This window comes from Pithys albifrons, chromosome 6 (genome assembly GCF_047495875.1).
Source record: "Pithys albifrons albifrons isolate INPA30051 chromosome 6, PitAlb_v1, whole genome shotgun sequence".
Lineage (NCBI taxonomy): Eukaryota > Metazoa > Chordata > Aves > Passeriformes > Thamnophilidae > Pithys > Pithys albifrons.
In genome coordinates, this window is record NC_092463.1 from 41,092,441 (window position 1) to 41,113,939 (window position 21,499).

The following is a 21,499-nucleotide window of genomic DNA, read 5'->3' on the forward strand; positions in this document are numbered from 1 at the left end:
TGTAAGGGAAGTGGGTTAAAATAAGATTATGAATAGTGTTTAATTTATCTGTTATATCTCTGCTGTCACTCGGCACATGGAGAGCTAAATAGTCAAGCAACAGGTGCAGTTTACAAATATCACTTGACTGACATTTTGCACTTACCCACAGTAACTTCTCCATCCTGGGGTCGTGTCACAAAGAGCCCAATGGGGTCCAGAGGTACTTCTGGTTGAGTCTCAGCAGATGCAACTGAAACACACATTATGATTACCAGTTAAAACTTTTTGTGCCGCCCTATATCGTGAATTAGTTAATTAATTTTAAAATAGATCAATAGTTTCCTTCTGTCTCTGAGATTCCTTATTCTTTAGGGTCTGCCTTCATCTACTGTCTCCACCTCACCTACTCTAAGGAGTCCCTGTGTATGTTCTTTCCTTCTGCTAATAAACCAGATAATGACAGCCTTAGTTCTCCTTTACCTTCTGTGTTTTGGCTGCTCTTTACTGGTGGAGCAGATGATTCTGAGGCAGTTGGGGCTGGAGAAGCTTCAGCAGGAGGGACCATCACACTCTTTTCTGGAAAGGAATGTAAGCCAAGATTAGAGAAAGTCATGTTTTACTTCCTTTCTGAAGAAATTTTGCAAAAGAACAGCTTTTTATATCTGTTAGGAAATGAAAAGAAATTAGAGGTGGTTTCCTAGAACTTAGACTGTGTTGGATGTAGAAAGGGCCTAGTGAAGCTGGATGATGAGGCTCTTTCTTTTGCTGAGCTCAGAAAGAACTGATGCCTGGATTTTTAAATTCTATAGTCTTGATGTGTAGAAACTTGTCAGCTGATGAATAATGCTATTATTTCAAGCTAACATTTGTGGTCTAAACAGAAAAGGGAATGAAAAATTATGTAATTATTATTTTTGTAAATAGCTTGCTTATTAATGAGATTTTGTTTGACAGCACTGTTGGAATTTAATGTTACAAATGTTATTGCTGTGTGCAGTTCGGAAAAACCTCTGGACACTGCTAGTAATTTATATGGAAAAAGTATTTTAAAAGTCCATCTGTCATTTCTTCTGGCTTACAGAATTTTGTGTCCTGTCAATGAAATCATGACCTCACAGAAAAATTCAGGCAAAAGCATTTCACACAGTGGAGAAGACAGAATTGTATGAAAATGGAGTAGGAGTGAGCAACTGTAGCAGATGGTAGGAGGTAGAATTTCTTGAAACAGATCAGTTGCAGCAAGATAGTTTTCCCTTAGGTGGTGGAGTCACTTCCAAATAATGATGGGTAATCCAGTTACTCTATAACAATGGAATCTTAGTAAGATCTGAAAAACAAGCCAGTATCTGTGAACACATCAACATGAGTCAACTCTGCTCTCAGAAAATTTATGCCTTTTACTCTAAATTGCATTTGTGTCTTGAAAGAAAGCAGTGTGGTTTTAAATTGGTATTATTTTATTGTTAGAAGTTATCCCTTTAGACCTTGTCCAAGTAAATTTCTACTAAATTTTTACTGGAATTAAATGTTCTTCTAACTGATGTAGTGTAGATGGTCCCAAAACTTGGAGCATCTAGTACAGTGTAAGCAGTATAGCTGTTTAGAAAAGGCTGATCCTGAGGCATCAATACATAATGTATACAGGAAAATTATCTCTCCTTTGGCATCCTGATATCTCCATCACCAATGTGTGCCTGTCAGAAGTGTATTCCTTTTAGGTAAAGCTGAACTCCCAAATTCAGTAATTCCATTATATTCAGGTTATCTTCCCATAGCAGGCTTTACCAAACTAAGCTGAAAGAAAATGATGAAGTTATAACTAGTGTAATAATATGGGCCTGTTTGCTTTCAGGATGAGATAGTCAGCAGAATCATACTTCTGTATGCTCTGACAGCTGTCAAATTGTCCTAATCCATATTAGGATTTCTCCTCATTCATAACCTGTCATGCACTGTCTTTTAATTTGGAACAGGATGTCTTGAATCCTGTTAAACATTCACCAGTGTCTTTTCAGCTGACCAGAAGGTCTCACAAGGTCTCATCATGTTGCTACACTGAACAGTGATAGCAAAGGAGAGGAGGTGATAAAAACAATCTGAGTTTAAGGCTTTTCACCAAAATAAAAAGCAAAAATTAAAATAACAGAAGGGGTGAATAGGGACCATTCTGAAGGGGAAAAAGGGACTGGAAAGGTAAAAATATTTTTAAAAATGAGTGTTTTCATCTATCCTAAGTATCTTCAGATAGTTTCCATAAGAAAATTCCAGGGAATTTGGCCCGTTGTATTTTTTTTCCCAGGAAAAGCATAGGGAAGTTTTTTCAATTTCCCATCTAGCTGGTCCTTTAATGCATACTGAGGTAGTAATGATAGATGATCTTCAAATAATATAAAAGTTCCTCTTCACATTCAAGTCCATCTTGAAATACGTAATTTTGTTAGCAGGTGATTTTGAGACAATTTTGGGGAATGTATGAGCTCCTACTATGCATAACTTTTAAATCTTTCATCAGTTGTTACAATTTCATATTTAAATTAAATAATTAAAAGAAAGTATTACACCTAAGATGCAGGCATCTTAGTTTAGGTCACATTAAGTTAGATTAGCTTTACTTTGCTCTTCAATAGTTAAGTGTAAAAGCTTGGTGGAGAATTCTAAAGATGTACATTTTGATTTCTTCTGTGACCTCTACTATGTGGACTTAGGACATCTGGAAATGGGTGTCTTAGGCACAGCAGATGTATTCCTCAGCTTAATATGAATTATTACCTTCAAATAATTGGGCAAAACAGATGTACTGCTGGTAGAGAAATCTCACAGCATTAACATAGGCTAATTTCCGTGGGCTTCACTCATGAAGGTTTTATGTGGGACTGGAAATACTGATGAAATTGGAAATGTTTAGGAAATGCTGTACCTGGTTCCTTGACCTTGAGTTCAAATTTGACCTTGGAACTTCCAGCTATTACAGCATATGTCACATCATCTTCTTTTCCTACATTATTGATTCTCAGTGAATGCTTGTTTCCTTCTGTCTTGATGACATATTTCTCACTTTCAGCAATTTCTGTGCCAGCTCGTTGCCATTTCACCTTGATGCCAGACTTTTCTGTCTCTGCTTCAAACACAGCTGTGCTTCCGGCTGTCACCTCTGCTGTCTTGGGCTTCTTGGTAAACGCAGAAACTAAAAAAAGAGAGAGGGCTCACTAAAATCTGTTTTGCAATTGGGGCATATCTGGTGTAGTCAGCTGTTGTGGCTGCAGCAGCTGTCTCCTTTCTCTTCCATCTGGCCATGCAAGATATAAATTACAACACTTTCCACAGAGAAGTTGTGGAATTGTCTTTCGGTTTACTGAGTTCGGCCTCTGACTGAGATGCCGTATTTTCTCCATATTGTAATGAAATAAAGTGGAAAACTGACCTCATTGTCTTCATATTTCTTTCCCTCTCTAATGAGCTCTGATTTTTCATAAGTGAATGTTTTCATTTGTGACCAGAGGGCATGGTATGTAGTCTTACATATCAAGCTCTCGAGATTAATTTGCCATGTAGTTTTATTTAGAAGTATTAATTTTGTTCTAACACATTTAATACAGTTGTTAAAGGGGATCAGGACCTGTTCATCAACAAAACTGCAATTTGTGGACTAACCTGTGTCCAAATATACCACTATGAATTAATGGTTCATTTTTAGTCCTGTTTGACTGATCAAGGCATTAGTGGAAATGGATGCACATTCCTATGATGACTCTTATAATTTCATCCCAGCTAAAATAATGTTAATTTTTGTTTGCATTCAAAAGTTCACTTCAGCATTAAAAGTTGAAGTACTTGCCTACATGGCACTCTACAACAAGTAGTTTTCTAATTACTTACAAGGTGGTTTAAAAGATTTCCTCAATGTGTCAAGAAACACATAGCTTATAATGAGAATTAATGAAATTATTAATATATAGGGTGAACAAGCATAAACCAAAGGATGTTTTAGTTTGGATATAATCAAAGTAGCACAGCAGATAGGACATTGTAATGCAACCAGTGCATCATGATTTTGATCCATGTGTATGCGAATCTTTTTCAAGATTAGATTTTAGTGAGGTAACTTATTTTACTAATTTCTTTAGCCTGATTTATTTATCTAGTTAATTATATTTCTTAATCTTTATTTTGAATCAAGTTTTTCATTTTATGCTCATGTCTTGATGAAAGAAGTTATCTTTTTGCTCATTGCCATGAGGTATGTCCATATATAATAATACCAGTAATTAACATTCTGATTCATACAGTGCATATTTTTTGTGCATCAGTATGACACTTTTTATTGACTCAACCCTGTATAACTATGCCTTTATAAAATATTAATAATTTCATCACATATAATTTTATCTGTAGCTGCTGTGCAAATTGTCTGTAGCTCTCCTACTCTAGCAGCAACAAGAACAAGACCTTCCAAAGGCCACAACAATGGTTATAATTAACTTTGGACTTTTGATTCCACTTCATAAAAATGAAAAGAAAATGTCATGACTATATTTTAAGGGAAAAAGTTTGAATTCATGTTCAAACAGGTGCTTTAGTTCACATAAATAGTGTATTATAAATAAAACCATCTGTTCATTGCAAAAAAATCTCTATTCCTGTAGCATGTCCTCAGGCTGCATAGGTTGACCTTAGTGCAGTTGACCTTAGTGGAGTCCCATCTGCAAAGTTTTCATCTGATGTCCTTTTGTATTTAGTCATAGTACAGTTCATGTTTCTTGCACTGTTTTACAAAGGATTCAAAGCTCCTTAAACATTGGTTAAAGTATCAATTACAAGTACTTTTATAAGGTAGTATATAAAAAACCTAAACCACATTTTTTCTGTTTCTTTTTTTTTCTTCCCTCCCATTTTATTTATTTGATGAAAAAAAATTAGTTTGCCCTGAGTCTATAAAAGCCTTGACTGAGCTTCTGTTGTATCTTTCCACATGTTTTCCTGCCATGTTAAGCTATAAGCATGTGAAATTTCCTCTGGGAGTGAAATGTTCCTACATGCTTGTATCTGAGTATTTTCCTAACCTGTGCAATAGTTCTTAAACAAAATAGTACTTTGTAGAGTTTAGGACCACTTGCTACAGTGTACTGTAGCATCCTGCCTGTTAACAGTTATCAGTAAATAGCACAGCAGGGTATACCCTGGTGCAGTGTATAGTGAATAAGTGCATCAGGGTTACTGCAGACAGCAGGTTTGATACAGAGAATGCAAGAGGCAAGTAAAGGTGGCCAGGCTGCTACACAGGGGAGACAGGTCAGTCCTGGAACTCACTCCTGAAATACTGACTAGCTGGCCCCTTTCCCTGTGATTCTACAGTCTCAGCAGCAAAGAGGCATGCTTTCTGTCTCTGAGTGCTATTATCATCACTCTCCTATTTAAGCATGAAAGAATCTATAAATATATTAATTACTTAATAGCAATGTGGTCTGTATAGGTTCCAGAATACAATGGCAGAGTTTCATGACATGCATACTTGGAAGTAACTCTCCAATCTGCTGCACTCCCTGGAAAGTGTTTAAGTTTCTTACACTTGCTTTAGATGACTCACAAAACATAAAAATGGCCAGAACACTGTGAAAAATCACCACCATTACATAACATTTCTGACTTTTGGGAAATCTAAATGCGTATGTAGAAGTTTACAAATAAGTCTCCTTGTCTTCCCTCCCTGTCCCCCTCCTTTCTTGCCAAGAGAATAATTCCAGTTTCAACTTAATTATTGCAAATATTTCCAATAAAGCATAAAATCGGAGAAACCCAAAATCTCCCATGAGAACAATGGCCTACAAGAACAGTTCTGAGCCCACTTTTTCACAGCTAAAGCAGACTCAGTTTTTCATTGAGTCTTTTTCCTGCACTTAAAATTCAGAGGCAGCAGAGGGGCAATGTCCAAAATAGCACCTCTGCATCCAGCTGTATTCCCTTTCATCTCACACTGTTCATATTTGCAAAGGAAAACTAGAAATGTAGGGCAGGAGATTTTATAGGAAATTACTTTGTTGCAGAAGAGAGATTGCTGAACAAGTCTGTGAAGAAAATACCATCATTTTTCCTTCTGGGGGAAAAATGAGCAGCTTAACAGAATGATCAGTTACTCCCTCCTCTTCATGAGCTGCTACTTCAACTATGGTGCAAATCCAAATTCATCAGAAGTTTTCCTTTTCTCATGCAGTTATACCAATCTCATTCAGCTATTTCCTCATTAGGAATGTTCCTAAACACCACCATTCAAAACTTCTGATCTTTTCTGAGAACCACACTTCTGCCTATTTTACCAGAAACATATTCCCCATCTGGTACTCTCTCACTTCAGTGTTTGGCTTCTACCCAGATACACCCCTCTGAGTTCCATCCATTCATCCCATACTCTAAACACTCTTCATTATGACCAACACCTTCAGGCTGTGGATAACACAACGACTGTGACACCTCTTGTGTGATGTTGTGGTATGTCTTACAGCTCTTGTGTCTGTCAGGCACTGACCAGTCTCAGGCACTGTCACATGTTTCTCCAGACTGCAGCTGAATGCTCTCTCAGGAGCCATAGGACTGGGGCACCTGATGACCAAGTAGCCTGTGTCCTCTGCTGCTCACTTTGTTACCTCTCTGGTTCCTGATATAGTCTAACCCAGCCTGCACAAAGGGAGACAAAAGTGACATTACTATTAACATACTACAGCAATTCTAGAGAGAGAGCAGAGATGCACATGAGTTACCAGTGCTGATGAAGACAGGAATTACCGAAGCAAAGGAGAGTGATAAGTGCTTTGTGTGTGTATGTTTTGTGGGAATGGAATTGGGATTGCGGTAGGGAGTTAACACAGGTAGAGAAGAGGAACATGAAGCTCATAAAAGAAAATGAGATTAGGGTCATTTTGTTCTAACCTATTTTTCAACACTTGGCTTTTATCTCAGGCCTTCCTAACCATGTCTAGCTTCTGTATGCAAACACCTTCACTTCAGAGTAATGTAAACCTTCAACTTTTTACCCTGGGTAGAAGAGGAAGCAGATTACATTGGTCTGCAGCTATCTTGCAGAAACTTTTCAAGGGCTACCAGAACTCATATCCTCTAAAAATCTTTTAATACCTGAAGACGTACACATCAACCATACAACTATGTATGTCATGTGAGTTGCAGTTCCATTGGATAGTAATAAAAAGCTTTATTTGAATGTACAGGGTTAGATTGCATTTTCATGTTTTATTAATAGGTCTTTCAACCAGGATGATGAAAAAATATAAAATACCTTTGCTTTTGGCTAAATTAAAATTAAGTTCCAAACCTATTTTTCTTTAATTTACACCTAAATTAAATAATAAAACTAGTATTTTGCCTTCATGCTGCTGCCTTTTAATAAATATTTATACTAGCACATTCATGCTTTCTCTCTTACTTTCTGACCAGCTTTGAAACAATATCCTTCTAACATCCACAATAAAACTAGTTTACTATTCTGCTTCAAATCTTTTTCATACTCTCCTATGCAAAAATCCAGAAATAGCTTAGCTACTATCCAGGTCCCTATTTATTGTACTAATAATTATTTCCTTTACTTTCTTGTTGAAATATCTCTATTTACTGGGCTTTTATTTTGCAAGTGTTTCAAGGCAGAGACTGTTTCTATTGTCTCTATACTGCATCAAATCATTAGGAAGTAGCTACTAAGGACTGCTGTATCTCCAGTTAGTTTTAGAAGCAAGAGGAGCAATTCTTATTTCATTATTGTCAGAAAAAGTAGAGATAAGGTGTACATTAAAACAGTGTTTAAATAACTGGAATAATTTCATTTCCTCACCACATCATCTAAATAATTTGGCTTGTTGACAAACACAAGCATTAGCTGAAAACCTATTCCTAAAATAATGGAATTTCAAAATATGTGTGAAATATGTGAAATGAAAGGGAGAAAGAAGTGTGGATTCAACAAGAGTATTTTTAACTAGATAGAGGACAATCATTCTCTTGTGGCTTTTGTTGTTTCTAGTTTTGTAGTTTTGTTTGGTTTCTTTTTTATTTCATCCTTGTTTTCAGAATGGTGTCTGACTTCAGTTCTTTAGCAATCATTATTTGTGATACTTACATGGAGTAGAGGGAAAAAAGCACCTAATGAGAATGTTAGATGAGATTTTCAAATTTTATTTCTGTTTTTTTATGAAATAAAAACTGTTAAAGGTATAAATGCTTGAGGAGAATCTAATGTATCTGGTTGAATGAAGATGCTACAAACTCCAGCAGAAATTTCTGAGGAGTGAAATTAGACAAAATAGTCACAAGTTTCTCTCAAAATCGCAGTTATATTACTGCTCATTCTGTGTATTTGGTATTAAAATATGTATTGGCCGATGTATTTAATTAATATTAAGTAGCATTATCTTTTGGAATTCTTTAATTTGTTAAGGCTTCATGTTGAAAATTGATCTTTGCTTACACTTGGCATCTAGTTTTCCTTCTATACTATTTGCTCTTCCACCGAGTTAAAAGCCAAGCTGAGGATAAGCAGACTTCAGTAATGGAGCGTGTAAATTCCTTTCTGAGGAACTATATAAAGATGCTGCTCATTCCACACTCAGAACCTAAGTGGCTTCTTGCAATTACAAGCTTAATCATTCTGAGATCCAAAAGCTATTGAACAACTCAATCTTATCATTCCCTGCCTACTTCAGCAGCTGAGATTGCAAATTCCTGCAACATGAGCAACAGGCGAAGAATAGTTTCACTAATCAAAGTCACCTCACTCTCCCCGCAACCATCATACCTTCTGTAAAATGGGGTTAATAATGTTCAGCTCGGTTTGAATCTTGCCTTTCTAATGAGGAAAGTAGGTCTACACAAATTTAGGATTTTTCTGCATTCCTGTGGTTCACACAAGTTCATTATCATGGAGTGGTACTTTGCTGTGCTAGGTGCTTGCAAATGTAAAAGAATGATTTATACTCAAAATAAATTTCTACAGTTTACCCTTCTTTATGCAACAGTGATTGTTATGAAAGCCTCTGTGTGCTTACAAGCCAGGGTATTTATAAATATTTGATGAAATCTTCTAATCTGAAGAGCAAAATCTAGACTACTCAGTCTATAAAATATGTGAATAAAAGTGGACTTATTTTCACAGAAGGTGAGTAATACAGACTTCTCCTTTTCCAGATATAGTAATGCACACATTTCCCATTAAGGCCTATTTATCTACTAAATTTGGTATTTAAAAGTCAGCTGCTTCCTCTCAATGTCATAAAACATTGTTAGGGAAATGGTTGGGGGTTTTTTTTAAGCTTTCTGAGTGTTCATTACAAAAAAAAAAAAAATCAAAATTGTCCAGAAAGTGAGTCTTTGAACAAAAATTAACTCTGGAATGTTTAAATCAAAGGAAGAAGAACATAAAGTTTCTGCAACAGAATTCTGCAAAAAGTGAAGCTTTTAAAAGTTTCCTATTTGGTCTGACACTAAACTGTTACAGGTTGTCTAAATACTGTTGCTCTTGGAGAATGCATAGGTTTTCTGGAATGCTAGGACAGATCTTTTGGCATTCAGTAATTAAATAGGGAAGTGCCTTATCCTCATGTATTTTAGTTGGACAGTTTAAAGTGAAAGAATGCCTGTTGGAAAATCTACTTCACCATTTTAAGTTTAATGGCTTAATTGTTGTTTTCATTTTGGTTCTCTTCTAACACATTAAAAGGTCTGTTAAAACAGCAGATAGAGGCAGAATATCGCTGATCATTGTCTGACATGCAGAATTTTCTTCTACCTATACACTAGATGCCCAGATTTCAGTAATACAGACTAGGGACTTGGCGAGTGAAAGGCAGGAATTGTGATTTATCCAAGTATGAATTTCCCAATGGCTCTCAGCCCTCCTGAGATAGCACTCAGCATTATCCCATCTTGAAACAGCTTGAACTGTATAAACAATATGAAATAGAAAACCAAAGGGATTAGTGTCTCCTGGGAGACTGAGAAGATCCTCACTAGAAGTTATGGGGCATGTGACTGGTTCTGTCTTGGTCAGAGTGGGTAACAAGAGCTTTTCCTCCCCCTGCTGTGATAATCCCAGTGTTTGGTCTGGTTTGTTCATAAGAACTGTGTGGGACTAGTGATTATAGACACCTGTTAGATTTCTGTGGAGAAATACGTTGGAATAGAATTTCTCTTTACTATTAGCCAGCAAAGTTGGGCATCCTCACAGTGACATTGCCTCTCATCCACAGAGAATGATAATGTTAATTTAAAGGCAGTTAAACAATTAGAAATCAGACGTCACAGTGCCTAGGTGATCATACTGTCCAATTTTGTCTACTCTGTTGTATTTCTTTTTGTCTGCATTCACAGTCATTAGACTAATTTCCATAAATCTTAAAAATCATGTTACTTTAAAACCAGAATATAATATAAATATCTTATTTTTGAGGTCATTACTCAACCTTTACAGCTTATACTTTCAAGGTTTTCTCTACAATTACAAGATCCAGTATATATTTCTTTTTTTAATACTAATGCCGTGAGTGACCCCCCCAAAGCAGGACTATGAGCCACGTTAGCGTAGGGTAAGATAAAAAGTAAAGGTCCTTTAATAACACAGGCCTATGGCCCACAGGAATACATGATGACATGCATGTGATCTCCAGTTCTAGTTTCCATGGCTTTTATAATAAGATCCCTCCAATTGTTGCTTTACACGTCTCTATTTTTTTCCACTGTGGCTTCTCATTTCTCTAGAATGCATAATCTACTCATATATTCTCTGTCAAGCTGTTCTTAGGTTTTGGCTGTCAGTTATGATCCTTACCTGCTTTCTTTACAGGTTCTGGCATCTTCACTTTGTGTCTGATGAAGCTCCTGGTTGTACCTAGAAAGCAGTGTCCGAGTTAAATAGGAGTGTGGCTGCAGGGCATGTGAGACCTCCGAAACAAACACTTGATGGAAACCCCCATCCTGCTCCTCCCCCTGATCCCCCACTGTTGTCAACTACAGCACCTTATCAACAGCAGGACACACTTGACAGGCTACATCAGCTGGGATAAATATAGCCAAGTCGCAAGAGACAGAGAGCTCAAGCCACCCAAGACTGGCTACCACTGCTCTGCTGGTATAAACCAGACCACCATATGATGCTGCACATGCGTACGGTACATTTTCTAGCTCCAGGCATATATTGCATTAAGAATTCCTACACCACCGTGTTTATAGCACATTCAGCAAACTAGATCTTACAATTACATCTCCTGTTTGCTGGTTCTTACTTGCTCTAAGAGTGTATCTGCTTGCATTCTTGCTGCTTATTTCAGTCTGTGTTATTGTTATAATTGGGTCAGAACTGAACAGTCCCTCAGAGAGGGTTTTTCTTTTTTCTTTCTTTCCTATTCTACCAAAGACTGGATTTGTAGAACTAAATGTGAACTTTCGGGAAAGAATTTTCTTTTGCAGAGACATTTATACATTACTGACATTTCCACAAGTCACAAGTAGAAAGCATGACACTACTTAAATAGTTTCTGTCCTCCCTCTCCATCCACCCACTTGATCCACAGCATACGTTTCTTGGTAACGAGCGGGTTTTTTATTTCTTTTTTAAAGTATCATTTTAAAAATGGTTCCAAGGTTCTCTTTCATACCTCTAGAAGATCTGGGGGGGAAATCTCACTAAAAAATTATTCTGATGTTGCCATTTCATGCTCCGGTCATTGCTTTTTATTTATTCATACATTTAGCATGTCAAAATAATTACTGTGGACAGTCATTCTTTTATTGACTTGATAGTATATCCATTTTGAGTTTTAAGCTTTACAAGAGAAACTCTGCAGGCCAAACATTTAGCATAATTTAGCCAGCACAAGTATCGAAAAAATAATGTCTTAAAAAATTGTCATATTAATTTTTTCCCAGTTTTATTATCCTGTAAAAACCTCAATCTAAAGGATTTCTTTTGTTGGCAGGGAGCTCGTAATAGACCTGTGTGCATGCAGCTGATCAGTTACTGTGCTTTCTGTCTGATAGGACAAATGTGAACTTTCAAGAATAACTGCTGATAGCTCTCCTGATTTTGGGCCAAATACTTCCTCCCTTTCCCTTGAAGGAGTATTTTTATGGATGAATGAGAAAGGTGAGCAGGATGTCACTCACACATATTTTCAATAGCCTCTGTTTCTAGTGGAACGCAAGTTATCATGTTACATTTTTGACCTAAGGCATTGCGCCAGTTTAAAGGCAAACCAGCAGGAGAAATGAGCACAGCTCAGGTAAAATTATAAATCAGAGTTACAATTTAATAAAAAATATTACAGTAAATACAATGACACAAAGAGAAATTGCTTTTAGTCCGCAAACCCCTGTAGTATAACCCAGCATGCTGGGGCAAAAACACAAAGGGTTTTGTTATACCCTGTGCTGAGTCCCATGTGGTTCCCTTGAGTTCAAAGCAAAAGGAGGTGAAAAACCTGTTGGTGCAGATGATGGTCACAGTCTGGTTGAGAGTGGTAGTCTCCTCCTGTCAAGGTTCTGGTCCTCCTCTGGGTCCAGCGAGTGGTTCCCCAAGCTCTTCAAACCCCGAGACTATGTACCCTCAGGTCCAGGTGGGAGCACCCAGTACCTCCCCAGGGCAGGGAGTTACTCTGTGAGTCAGGGGGTATTTTGGAACCCTTGCTGGCCCATTAGCAGACACGCCCCCTCAGGCTGGGCGTGGAGGTGCTAACGACTTCCTTGGGGGGGAGTTATCACAGCTCTTATCTCACAGGTGTTTTTCACACCCAGCTCACAGCCTGAGGAGTTGGGTGTGCCCTGGGCAGCTGCTGCAAATGGTCCATTGTTAGCATTTCATGGGAAATGAATAGAGGGTGTGGGATACATAACTTTGGTTACCCCCACACAGTGATGAACTGTTCCTACCTGCTGAGCTAGGACAGGCATTTTACTGGGAGTCAGGAAATCTCGGTATTTGTTTTGATTTGAAACTTTTCAAAGAGCTTGGGTTTCACAGTATGAAAAAGTCTGTCACTTGACTAGTGAAGATGCTATTCCTTTCTTAAATGTTTCTCCATATTAGAGATATGCCATTAGCTCCCTGTTCTCTTCAGACCTGACACCCTGTTGGAACTGTACACAGATCTCTTCCAGGAAGAAAGTTGTTTCCAAGCAGCCTTAGGTAATCAAGGGCATGGGAGGCAGAACTGTCATGGAGAAAGAAATAAATACCTGTTCAGATTGTTCCAGAGACGGACTGTCATCAGAATCACTCTTTTTTTCTCAGCATAGTTGTCCTTGAAATAATGTTTGCCAAGAAAAAAATATTTACAAAGAAAACAGGTGACTAGGAGTCACTTGTGCAGTACTTAAAATGTGAGTCTCTTGTAATTGCCATCATAATATAGTAACCTTCATCAGGAATCATTTTGCCTAGAGAATATAGTTTTGCTATTTAACCCTTTCTCCTTCACCTATTAGAAAATAATTATTTGTACTGAAAGCCTATGTAGTAGTTTCTGAGGTTCATGATTTGACAAGGTACAAAGTATGTTAAAAAGTTATGTTAGATTTGCAAGCAAAAGATTGTTCAGGTCTGAAGTTTTTATACAGTTAACACCATAGACCTTTATTACCATTAACCAAAGTGGTGTAAGTAGAAGTAAATCCATTTTTACACGTTCAAAGGAAATGTATGTTTATATACAAGCTCTGTAAAATGCAGACTTACAGTATTTATTATACGTCAATCCTGTATTTGTTCTCTGCAAGTGTCCATAAGGAGGTGCTTCAAAGCAGGAACCAAGAACCTTGGAATAATTAAATATGGGGGTAATGAATATCTAACATAGAACTCATTCTGAATGCCAATAGATATTGGCTTAAGTGCCTCTTAAATATTTCTTCAAATTTCTTGGAATGCTCAGTATTATTGATTCACCTAAATACTTGTTTCTCTCTATAATGACATGAACTCCTTTGAATCAATAGTATAATTCCAATAGTGGTGATTTCACTGTCAAAATGCACATATTAAAGATGGGAATTCTATTGGTGATTCTGAACGTTTCATCTTCTAATTTTAATATCCTCTTGTTCTGGGAGAACAACTGCCATTCAGTGTCTGAATGTTGGTTGTCTTCTGTACTTTTGTCACAGTTCCTCCAATGTTTTCGGACAAAAAATGCAGTTGTGTATTTTACAGTCATACATTAAAACCCTTTAAAACCTGACATTTCTTACAGAAGCTTTTCCCTTTATTTTCTGCTTTCTTATTGATGGGTTTTTGCCTTCAAATCTGCCAGGCATGTGTCTGACAATGGCGTGTCTGAAAGAGATCATTTTGATGGGGATGTAAGGGTCCTGCTTCCTCCAGGGCAAATATGGAGTTCATCCTGCCATCACACGGCTTGCAGAATAATTGCATTCTTGTGTTTCTCTGGAATTCTGTGACATAATCTAAACGCATTGCCATTCAAATGAGATACAGTCAGTAATTAGATTGTATTTTAAGGATGTGCTGTTTTACTGTCTATGAGCCTTTATTTCCTGGAGAGCTTGGAAGAAGTTTATACTAGTAATAAAACCCTAATGTGCTAGGATGTGCAATATGTATAGTACGATTATGAAGTATTTGCACTGTATATTGGAAAGGAAATAACACTCTCAACAATATACTCTGCATTTCTTTATTAGCATAAGGAATGCACCAGGCAAGAGTTCTTCCCATTGGTGCTTGCTGGGATCATGTCAATAAGAAGTTTATTCTGTTTTGCACTCTCTGTTGCTTATTTATCACAGAGACTAGACTTTAGGAGCAATGGGCTCCCATAAGTGCTTGGGAATCTTTTCACAATGTATTTAATGTTTCCCAAAATTTTATATGTGTTTTCATTCTGTTTAAATAAATATTCCTTATTTAGTGTGGTTGTAACATTTTCCTTTTAATGAATGACATCATGACTATGACAAGACCTGACATCTTATTTTCTTTGTGTCTCTTTTCTCAATTTCATTTTCTCACTGTAGATTTGATTCTTTCTGTAAATATTTAGTGGTGCAGTTTTCATTTACTGAGCTACTGGTGTACTTCAATAACTTTAAATGTGGACTTCATTCTGACTACTTGTGTGCTCAAAATAAGGCTTAATTAATTCAAGTACTGTGGTGAGTCATTCCCTTAGCTGTGTAGTCTCCACAGATAACTTCCAAGACTCAGAATCAAGTTTAATTTGGAGAAGATATGAATTACTTCTTCCCTACAATGAAACACAGCCATGAGAATGATTTTATCTGATGCAGGGAAATGATCCTGTTTCAGTAATAACTTTCCACCTTTTGTTATTTTAAATGTTATTTAAAGTAACATTTTAAATATATCTCTACATTCAAGGCAGGGCAAAATGAATGTTTGATCTGCTATTACACTAAAGGTTGCCAGGTGGCAGCATTGTTGTAATAGTAAACTTTTTCTAGCATTTTCTATATTTTATATATTTATTTATTTTATTATGTCGCTAGTTTTAATAGCAAAACTGCTATGCAAATGAAGTACATAATTGCAATGGGTACACTGTCCCAATATAGATGTGTAATAGATCATGATAACTACTTATGCATGTACTGCAACAGCAGAAAATTTTTTAGAAAGTGTGTAAAGTTCCATCCTGTATTCAAATGAAACTGATGTACATGAACAGTGAAGCAACATGTAATAAATGTCTCTGGGCCTGTGCTAAAAAATGATTGAGAGGGAAAAGAACGTCCTTCCTTGTCAGAAGAATTATCTTACAAGTCTGCAATTATTGTTCTGAGTTAATATCATGTAATTCAAAGTCAAGTTAAAAAATGACAGTAATAGGTGGCCTGCAGTGACAGGCTGTGTGATTTTGGATAGTTGGAGCATGTTTTTTTCAGAGAAACCAAAGGATTATTTATAGCCAAATTTAACAGCATATCCTCTATTAAGACTATGCAACTTTGCCCAAATGTAGCTATCCAGACAGAAGATCTATATATTACTTCTCTAATGTGGGCTTCTTTTGCTGGTAGTTTCTGCAATGCCATTTAATTTCTTTCCTCTATCTCCATTTATTTGCCTCTGTCTCTTTGTTTTGTGTTATGAAAATACCATCTACTCCATGATTCAACAGTTTCTGAGGATGAGGCAGTATAATTAACTCTCAGTCCTAGCAACTGAAGATTTACACCTGTGAATGGTGGGACAGCTGAGGTGGCTCAGTGCAGAGCACAGGACCAGCAGGACTCATTCACTGAAGTGCTCAGAGAATCATAAAATCATAGAATATTCTGAGTTGGAAGGGATCCACAAGGACCATGGAGTTCAACTCCTGGCACTCCACAGGACAACCCCAGGAATCACACCAAGTGACTGAGAATGTCATTTAAACACTTCTTGAACTCTGTCAGGCTTGGTGCTGTGACCACTTCCCTAAGGAGCCTGTTCTAGTGCCCAACCACCCTCTGGGTGAAGAACCTGTTCCTGGTATCCAACCTAAACCTCACTTAAGAATGTTTCCTTTGACCTTACGAAGCACAGAGCTTTGGGGTGTACCGTGCAAAGGCACTTGGCCTTACTGACAGAACTGGAGTTTACAAGCACTTACAAGATTTGGGTGCTGGTCCTGCTTATTTGAGCTTTCCTTTGCACAATCATTTTGTATCCCTACCCTTTGCACTCCATATTGGAGTTCTTTCTGCACATTTGACAGCAACTTGCTTTCATTTTAGGAATGTGCTTTTAACTGCATATGCTTAGTGAGAACTTTCTAGATTTTATCCTCTGAAGAGCTTTTGATGGTGTCAATCAGGTCCATTGCAGAGTTTTGTATGCATTTATCTCTGGGCTACTGTGGGACTTGGACTGAATCCACACATTTGAACCAAGAGCAAACAGCTCATATGTCCTGTGCTCCAAACAGTGTCTCCCTCAGGCACATCAAAATGGAAGGGACAGCTTGTGGCAGGCAAATAATTGGACCTTCTGAGAAGGAAGAGATCACACCAAGTTGAGTGGGACAAGGGAATAAAAATATATGATTGAAGGGCATGGATGGACAGGAGAAAACTGAGGCTAAATATTATGGAAGGTGTTTGAAATGGATCCTCAAAGGATGAGAACATTAGATGAGGAGCTGGGATAGAAATGAGAGGGAGGGAGGGAGGAAGAGAACTGGGACTCAGTAGGTGATAAGAATGAAACTTAAAGAAGATGTGGGATGGGAAAACTATAAATGGCTGAACAAATACATTGGAACTGAGAACCATTTGCATGAAAAGAAGCTGACTGGAGGCACATGTGAGAAAAGCTGGCCTGACAAGAAGAAATAAGATCAGATGGGCAAAAGTTGAAAATGGACATTGATGATAAAGGATCTGGGATCTACTAAACATGGAGGTGTCTGGTGGCTGGGTGTATATATAGAGAAAAGCTGTACAAGGAGCTGGGAATGGATAGCTTGGACTGGCTGATAAAGGAAAGTACAGTGTTGGTGACTTGGAAAAAAATGAAAGAGAGAATGTCTAAAGAAGACATCTAGAATTATGCTTCTGAAAGTAGACACTCAAAACTCAGAAAATTGGTTAAATCTAAAAGAATCCAAACTGATTTGTATATGCAAATGCCCAGCCCAACACCCAAACATTCTTCACTTTGCATAAGGCAGAGGAATCAAAGCATCCTGCACGAAGGCACCAGTGGTCAAAGGGCTTCTCATTCCCAGAGCACTGCTGCTTTACTGCTGGGGAGTTAAAACAGAAGCTCAGAGGAGCCCTTAAAGCACAGAAACTGCATTCCTTCCTACCACAAAGCCGCTTCCCCAATCCTTTGCATAACCTTGGTCTCCCCAACACCTCCTCCCACCCTTCTTTCTCCTCCACCACCTCCTCCTAAACCTTATCTGCTCTACCACATCCTCATTCTCCTCCCGTCCATAGACTGCTCTGCTCATTCTCACGTACTGTTTTGGCTCCCCAGTAGTAAAAAGTAACACTGTGGGTAACTAAAGGCATGAAGAAGGAGGATGTGGCTGTATAAGTGGAGCGAATGGAAAGAAACACAGAATGGAAAGACAGTTGCCCTGAGTAACCTAATCTAATTGGCCTGCTTTGGGTAGGGGGTTGGATGATATAACCTCCAAAAGTCCTTTCCAGCCTACATTGCTCTGTGATCCTGTGTGCTGATGTGAGATGTCAGGCTTAGACAGACACGGATGAGTTATGAGGAAGAAAATGAGAAAGAATATCTGCAACCTAGTGCTGGTTTCACATTCGCTGGAAGAAGCTCACATTCCTCAGCTCTTGGAATAGGATTCTGATCATTTGGGTTATATACAGACCTCCCTAATACCACAGGCACTTAGCTATTGTTGAAGCTGCTTTAAAAAGCAAATCTCTTTGTCTACTTGACTGTAGTATATTAGTAGGTTCATTAGTTTTTTTATTACAAGCACTATATTTTCAGTGTTTTAGGTATGTGGGTATGCAAAATTATGTAAATTGGAATTGAATATTGCTTAGAACAAGGAAAGGTGGTGAGATAGAGTTACACACAAAATAAATCAGAAATAAATGCAAATTCTTGGAATTGGTGCCTGTACTGTGTGTCATAGCATAGTCTTTTCTATCAGCAATCCAGAAATTTTAAATATTTAAGAGTGGGATTTCCATTGAGAACATATTGTTCTGGGCATTCTCAAAGAAAAAATGCTATTTATTATCATCAGTAATAAAGTCTCTGCTATGAATTTATAATGTGCAGTTAGAGTACAAACAAAATTTAGAGAAACAATAAAAATAGATTGAATTGAACTGTCATGTGATACATGTACTTGTTATGAAGGTGGCACTATAGTTTGAATAAGGCTCAATGATTATTAACTGATTTTTTTGTGCAGAGGTTCAGATGAGGGAGAAAAAAATGGAAGAAAGACAAAGAGATTCAATGATACAAATAGGAAAAAATTACTGAGGCAGGTTTACTGAGGAAAAGAAACCTGGAATAACATAGAGTGTAAGCCCTGCTGTAATCACAAGTGAAGACAAATACAGATTATAAGGCTCTGTCAGTGTCTGGATTTTGAAATGAGGGCATTGAAATAAAGTTTCATGAAGCAGGAGACAAAAAAAGCAGAAAATATATTAGGATATATATATTAGGAGATATATATTAGGAGATATATATTAGGATATATATATATATATATATATATATATATATATATATATATATGTATTTTTAAGGAAGATTTGATAAGTGTGGGCTGTCAGGGAAAAACAAATAATAGCACCTTTAACACCAGTTTTGTCTGATGTAGATGTGTAGTAGCTTAGACCCAGAAATGTCTAAAACTCTCTTTGACTGAGTAGAAGTAAAAAATAGATGCTATCACTGTAAATTATTGCAAGCAGATTATATATAATATATATAATATATGACTGTATAGTCAGTGCAATTTTTCTACCTTCTACACCTCTGATGTATGGCTGGAAGGAGTCTAAAGTATTTTAGGATCAGTATTTTGGATTTTGCTCAGCAATAGTTTTTTGAACTAATTTTTCCACAAAAATTGATTAGGAATCACTCAGTAGCTAATAAAGGTGGTTTTTAAAGCAGGCTGCAAAGGTCATATATAAGTTGAATATCCAGCTCTAGTATGAATACTTTGAATGAGGATTGATGATGTCTAACAGCAGTGGGCTGCAAAATGTTCCTATGAACTTGTGCTATTCATGGGTCATCTCTCCAGATAGTGACCCCAGCTGAGCTTTTTCCAGCATGTCTACCTGGGTGGTACTTGGCCACCTTCAGAGAAAATGGAATGCTTGCTCCTGTGTAATTTTTGCACAATCTGTGATTTTGTCACATTAATTTTGATATTTTTGTCTAAAAGAGCCAAAGAGCTTCTGCTTGCATGTGCAACTGAATGACTATAATTCAGCTTGATTAGGCAGCCTGCTATTCAGAATAGTTGGATTGTGCTGGATACAAATGGTACTCTGGCAGAAATCATCATCATTTGGTCTCCTTCACAGCTGCAACACATGATTATTCACTCTTTATGCCACAGATGAAAAACCTAACCAGAAACAGATGGGGAGTGAATATTTTTAGAAACGGTACTTCAAAGCATTAACGAGGAAGAGAAAAAGTTTTCAGCTTTGAAGATAAAGAAAAATTTAAACCTGCTTGTTAAAGTATATTCAATAGTATTTTTAAAGTGGTTTACTTATAAATAATACTGTCCCCTGAAATATTTTTCTCAGAGTCTTCCATTTCCATGTTATTTGTGGTCAAAACCAGTGTGAAATGCAAATTCTTCAATTCAAGAAGTAGATGCTCTAAAGTAATATTTTACAGTAATACACAGTGCTCAAATAACTCATTTAAATGTTCTTGTTGTTTCTGTTTGAATGCTTATTTTAATTTTATATTATTTATCCAGCACCCAATTGGTTTTTATGCAAGACTTGCTAGGAAAATGGATAAGTAGGTCTCTCAGATCTTAGAAAGCTTTTTGATAAGCTTGAAATGGCTTTTGCGATATCCTAAGCATCTCCACAATTAACTCGCTAGTTGGGTCTTTCCAGTTACAATAGTTTTCCTGCAAGAGGAAACGATCCTTCTTCCCCAAATTACAGTGTCAGGGAAGGATCAGTTCTGCTTTTCAAGCTGTGTTTGCGATAAAGATACTTTTATGAAGAGAGGAATTATTGCTCCAGTTTTCTTAAGCATCAGGTCTGCAAGTCTGCTAAGTGCAAATGTCTTTTAACTTTCTAATTTCAAGTCAGTGATGGAGAGTCATCATCAATACCAAGCAGAAAAGTTCTGAGTTTCTAGTTCAGCATTGAAGAAACCTTGATTATGTCAGTGTTGAGTGTTGTTCTAGTCTTCTGAGAGCTGTCTTCAGCATCTTCAGCCTCCACCCTAAAATTGTAATATGGACGCAGATGGAGTTTATACAAGTCTGATTTAGTGAGTTTTACATTATGTCCTATAGGAAGTAAATACTTCCAGTACAATTTTAGAAAAAATATGTCTTCTTAATTTGGTTTATAGCTTTGACTTATCTTAACCCTAAGTGAATGAAAGATATTTGACCAGGAGAGCATACATGATCCTCAAAGAACAGTAACTAAAAGTTGGGTTGTAGGATTTTTTTGTAAGTATGAAAGAAAATTTATATTTATTATTCTTGTCTTGGATAGAGAAAGTTCTGAAGCCCTTACTCACTTTTAACTCTCAGTTAATATTTGGCACTGACATATTTGTCGTGTTCATGAACTGAGAAGAAGAATTGGGAAGTAGTACATTGTGATGTTTTTAAGCAGGAGCTTCTTTCTGTTTGGCTCCAAGGAGACACTGTAGCTGAATGATGTCACCAAACTTTTCACTTCCACAGTGAGATTTTTAGTGTAGGTAACATGGACTATATTTAGATATTACTTTGAGAACTCAGGTCTGTAAAATACTCATCACTTCCAAATATTTTTGGTTGCAGTGAGG

At 37.1% G+C, this 21,499-nt stretch overlaps 1 protein-coding gene across 1 annotated transcript in view; it reads right to left on the reverse strand.

Annotated features, from left to right (window-relative positions):
* MYBPC3 (myosin binding protein C3) overlaps positions 1-10,877 on the reverse strand; it is a 60,348-nt gene extending 49,471 nt beyond the window's left edge. Inside the window, exons 1-4 of the mRNA XM_071559460.1 lie at positions 10,805-10,877; positions 2,900-3,166; positions 463-558; positions 146-232 (exon numbers count right to left, since the gene is read on the reverse strand). Coding sequence (XP_071415561.1) covers positions 146-232; positions 463-558; positions 2,900-3,166; positions 10,805-10,829 — 475 coding nt within the window. The 5' untranslated portion in view covers positions 10,830-10,877. The remainder of the gene's footprint in view (positions 1-145; positions 233-462; positions 559-2,899; positions 3,167-10,804) is intronic.
* Positions 10,878-21,499: the final 10,622 nt, after the last annotated feature.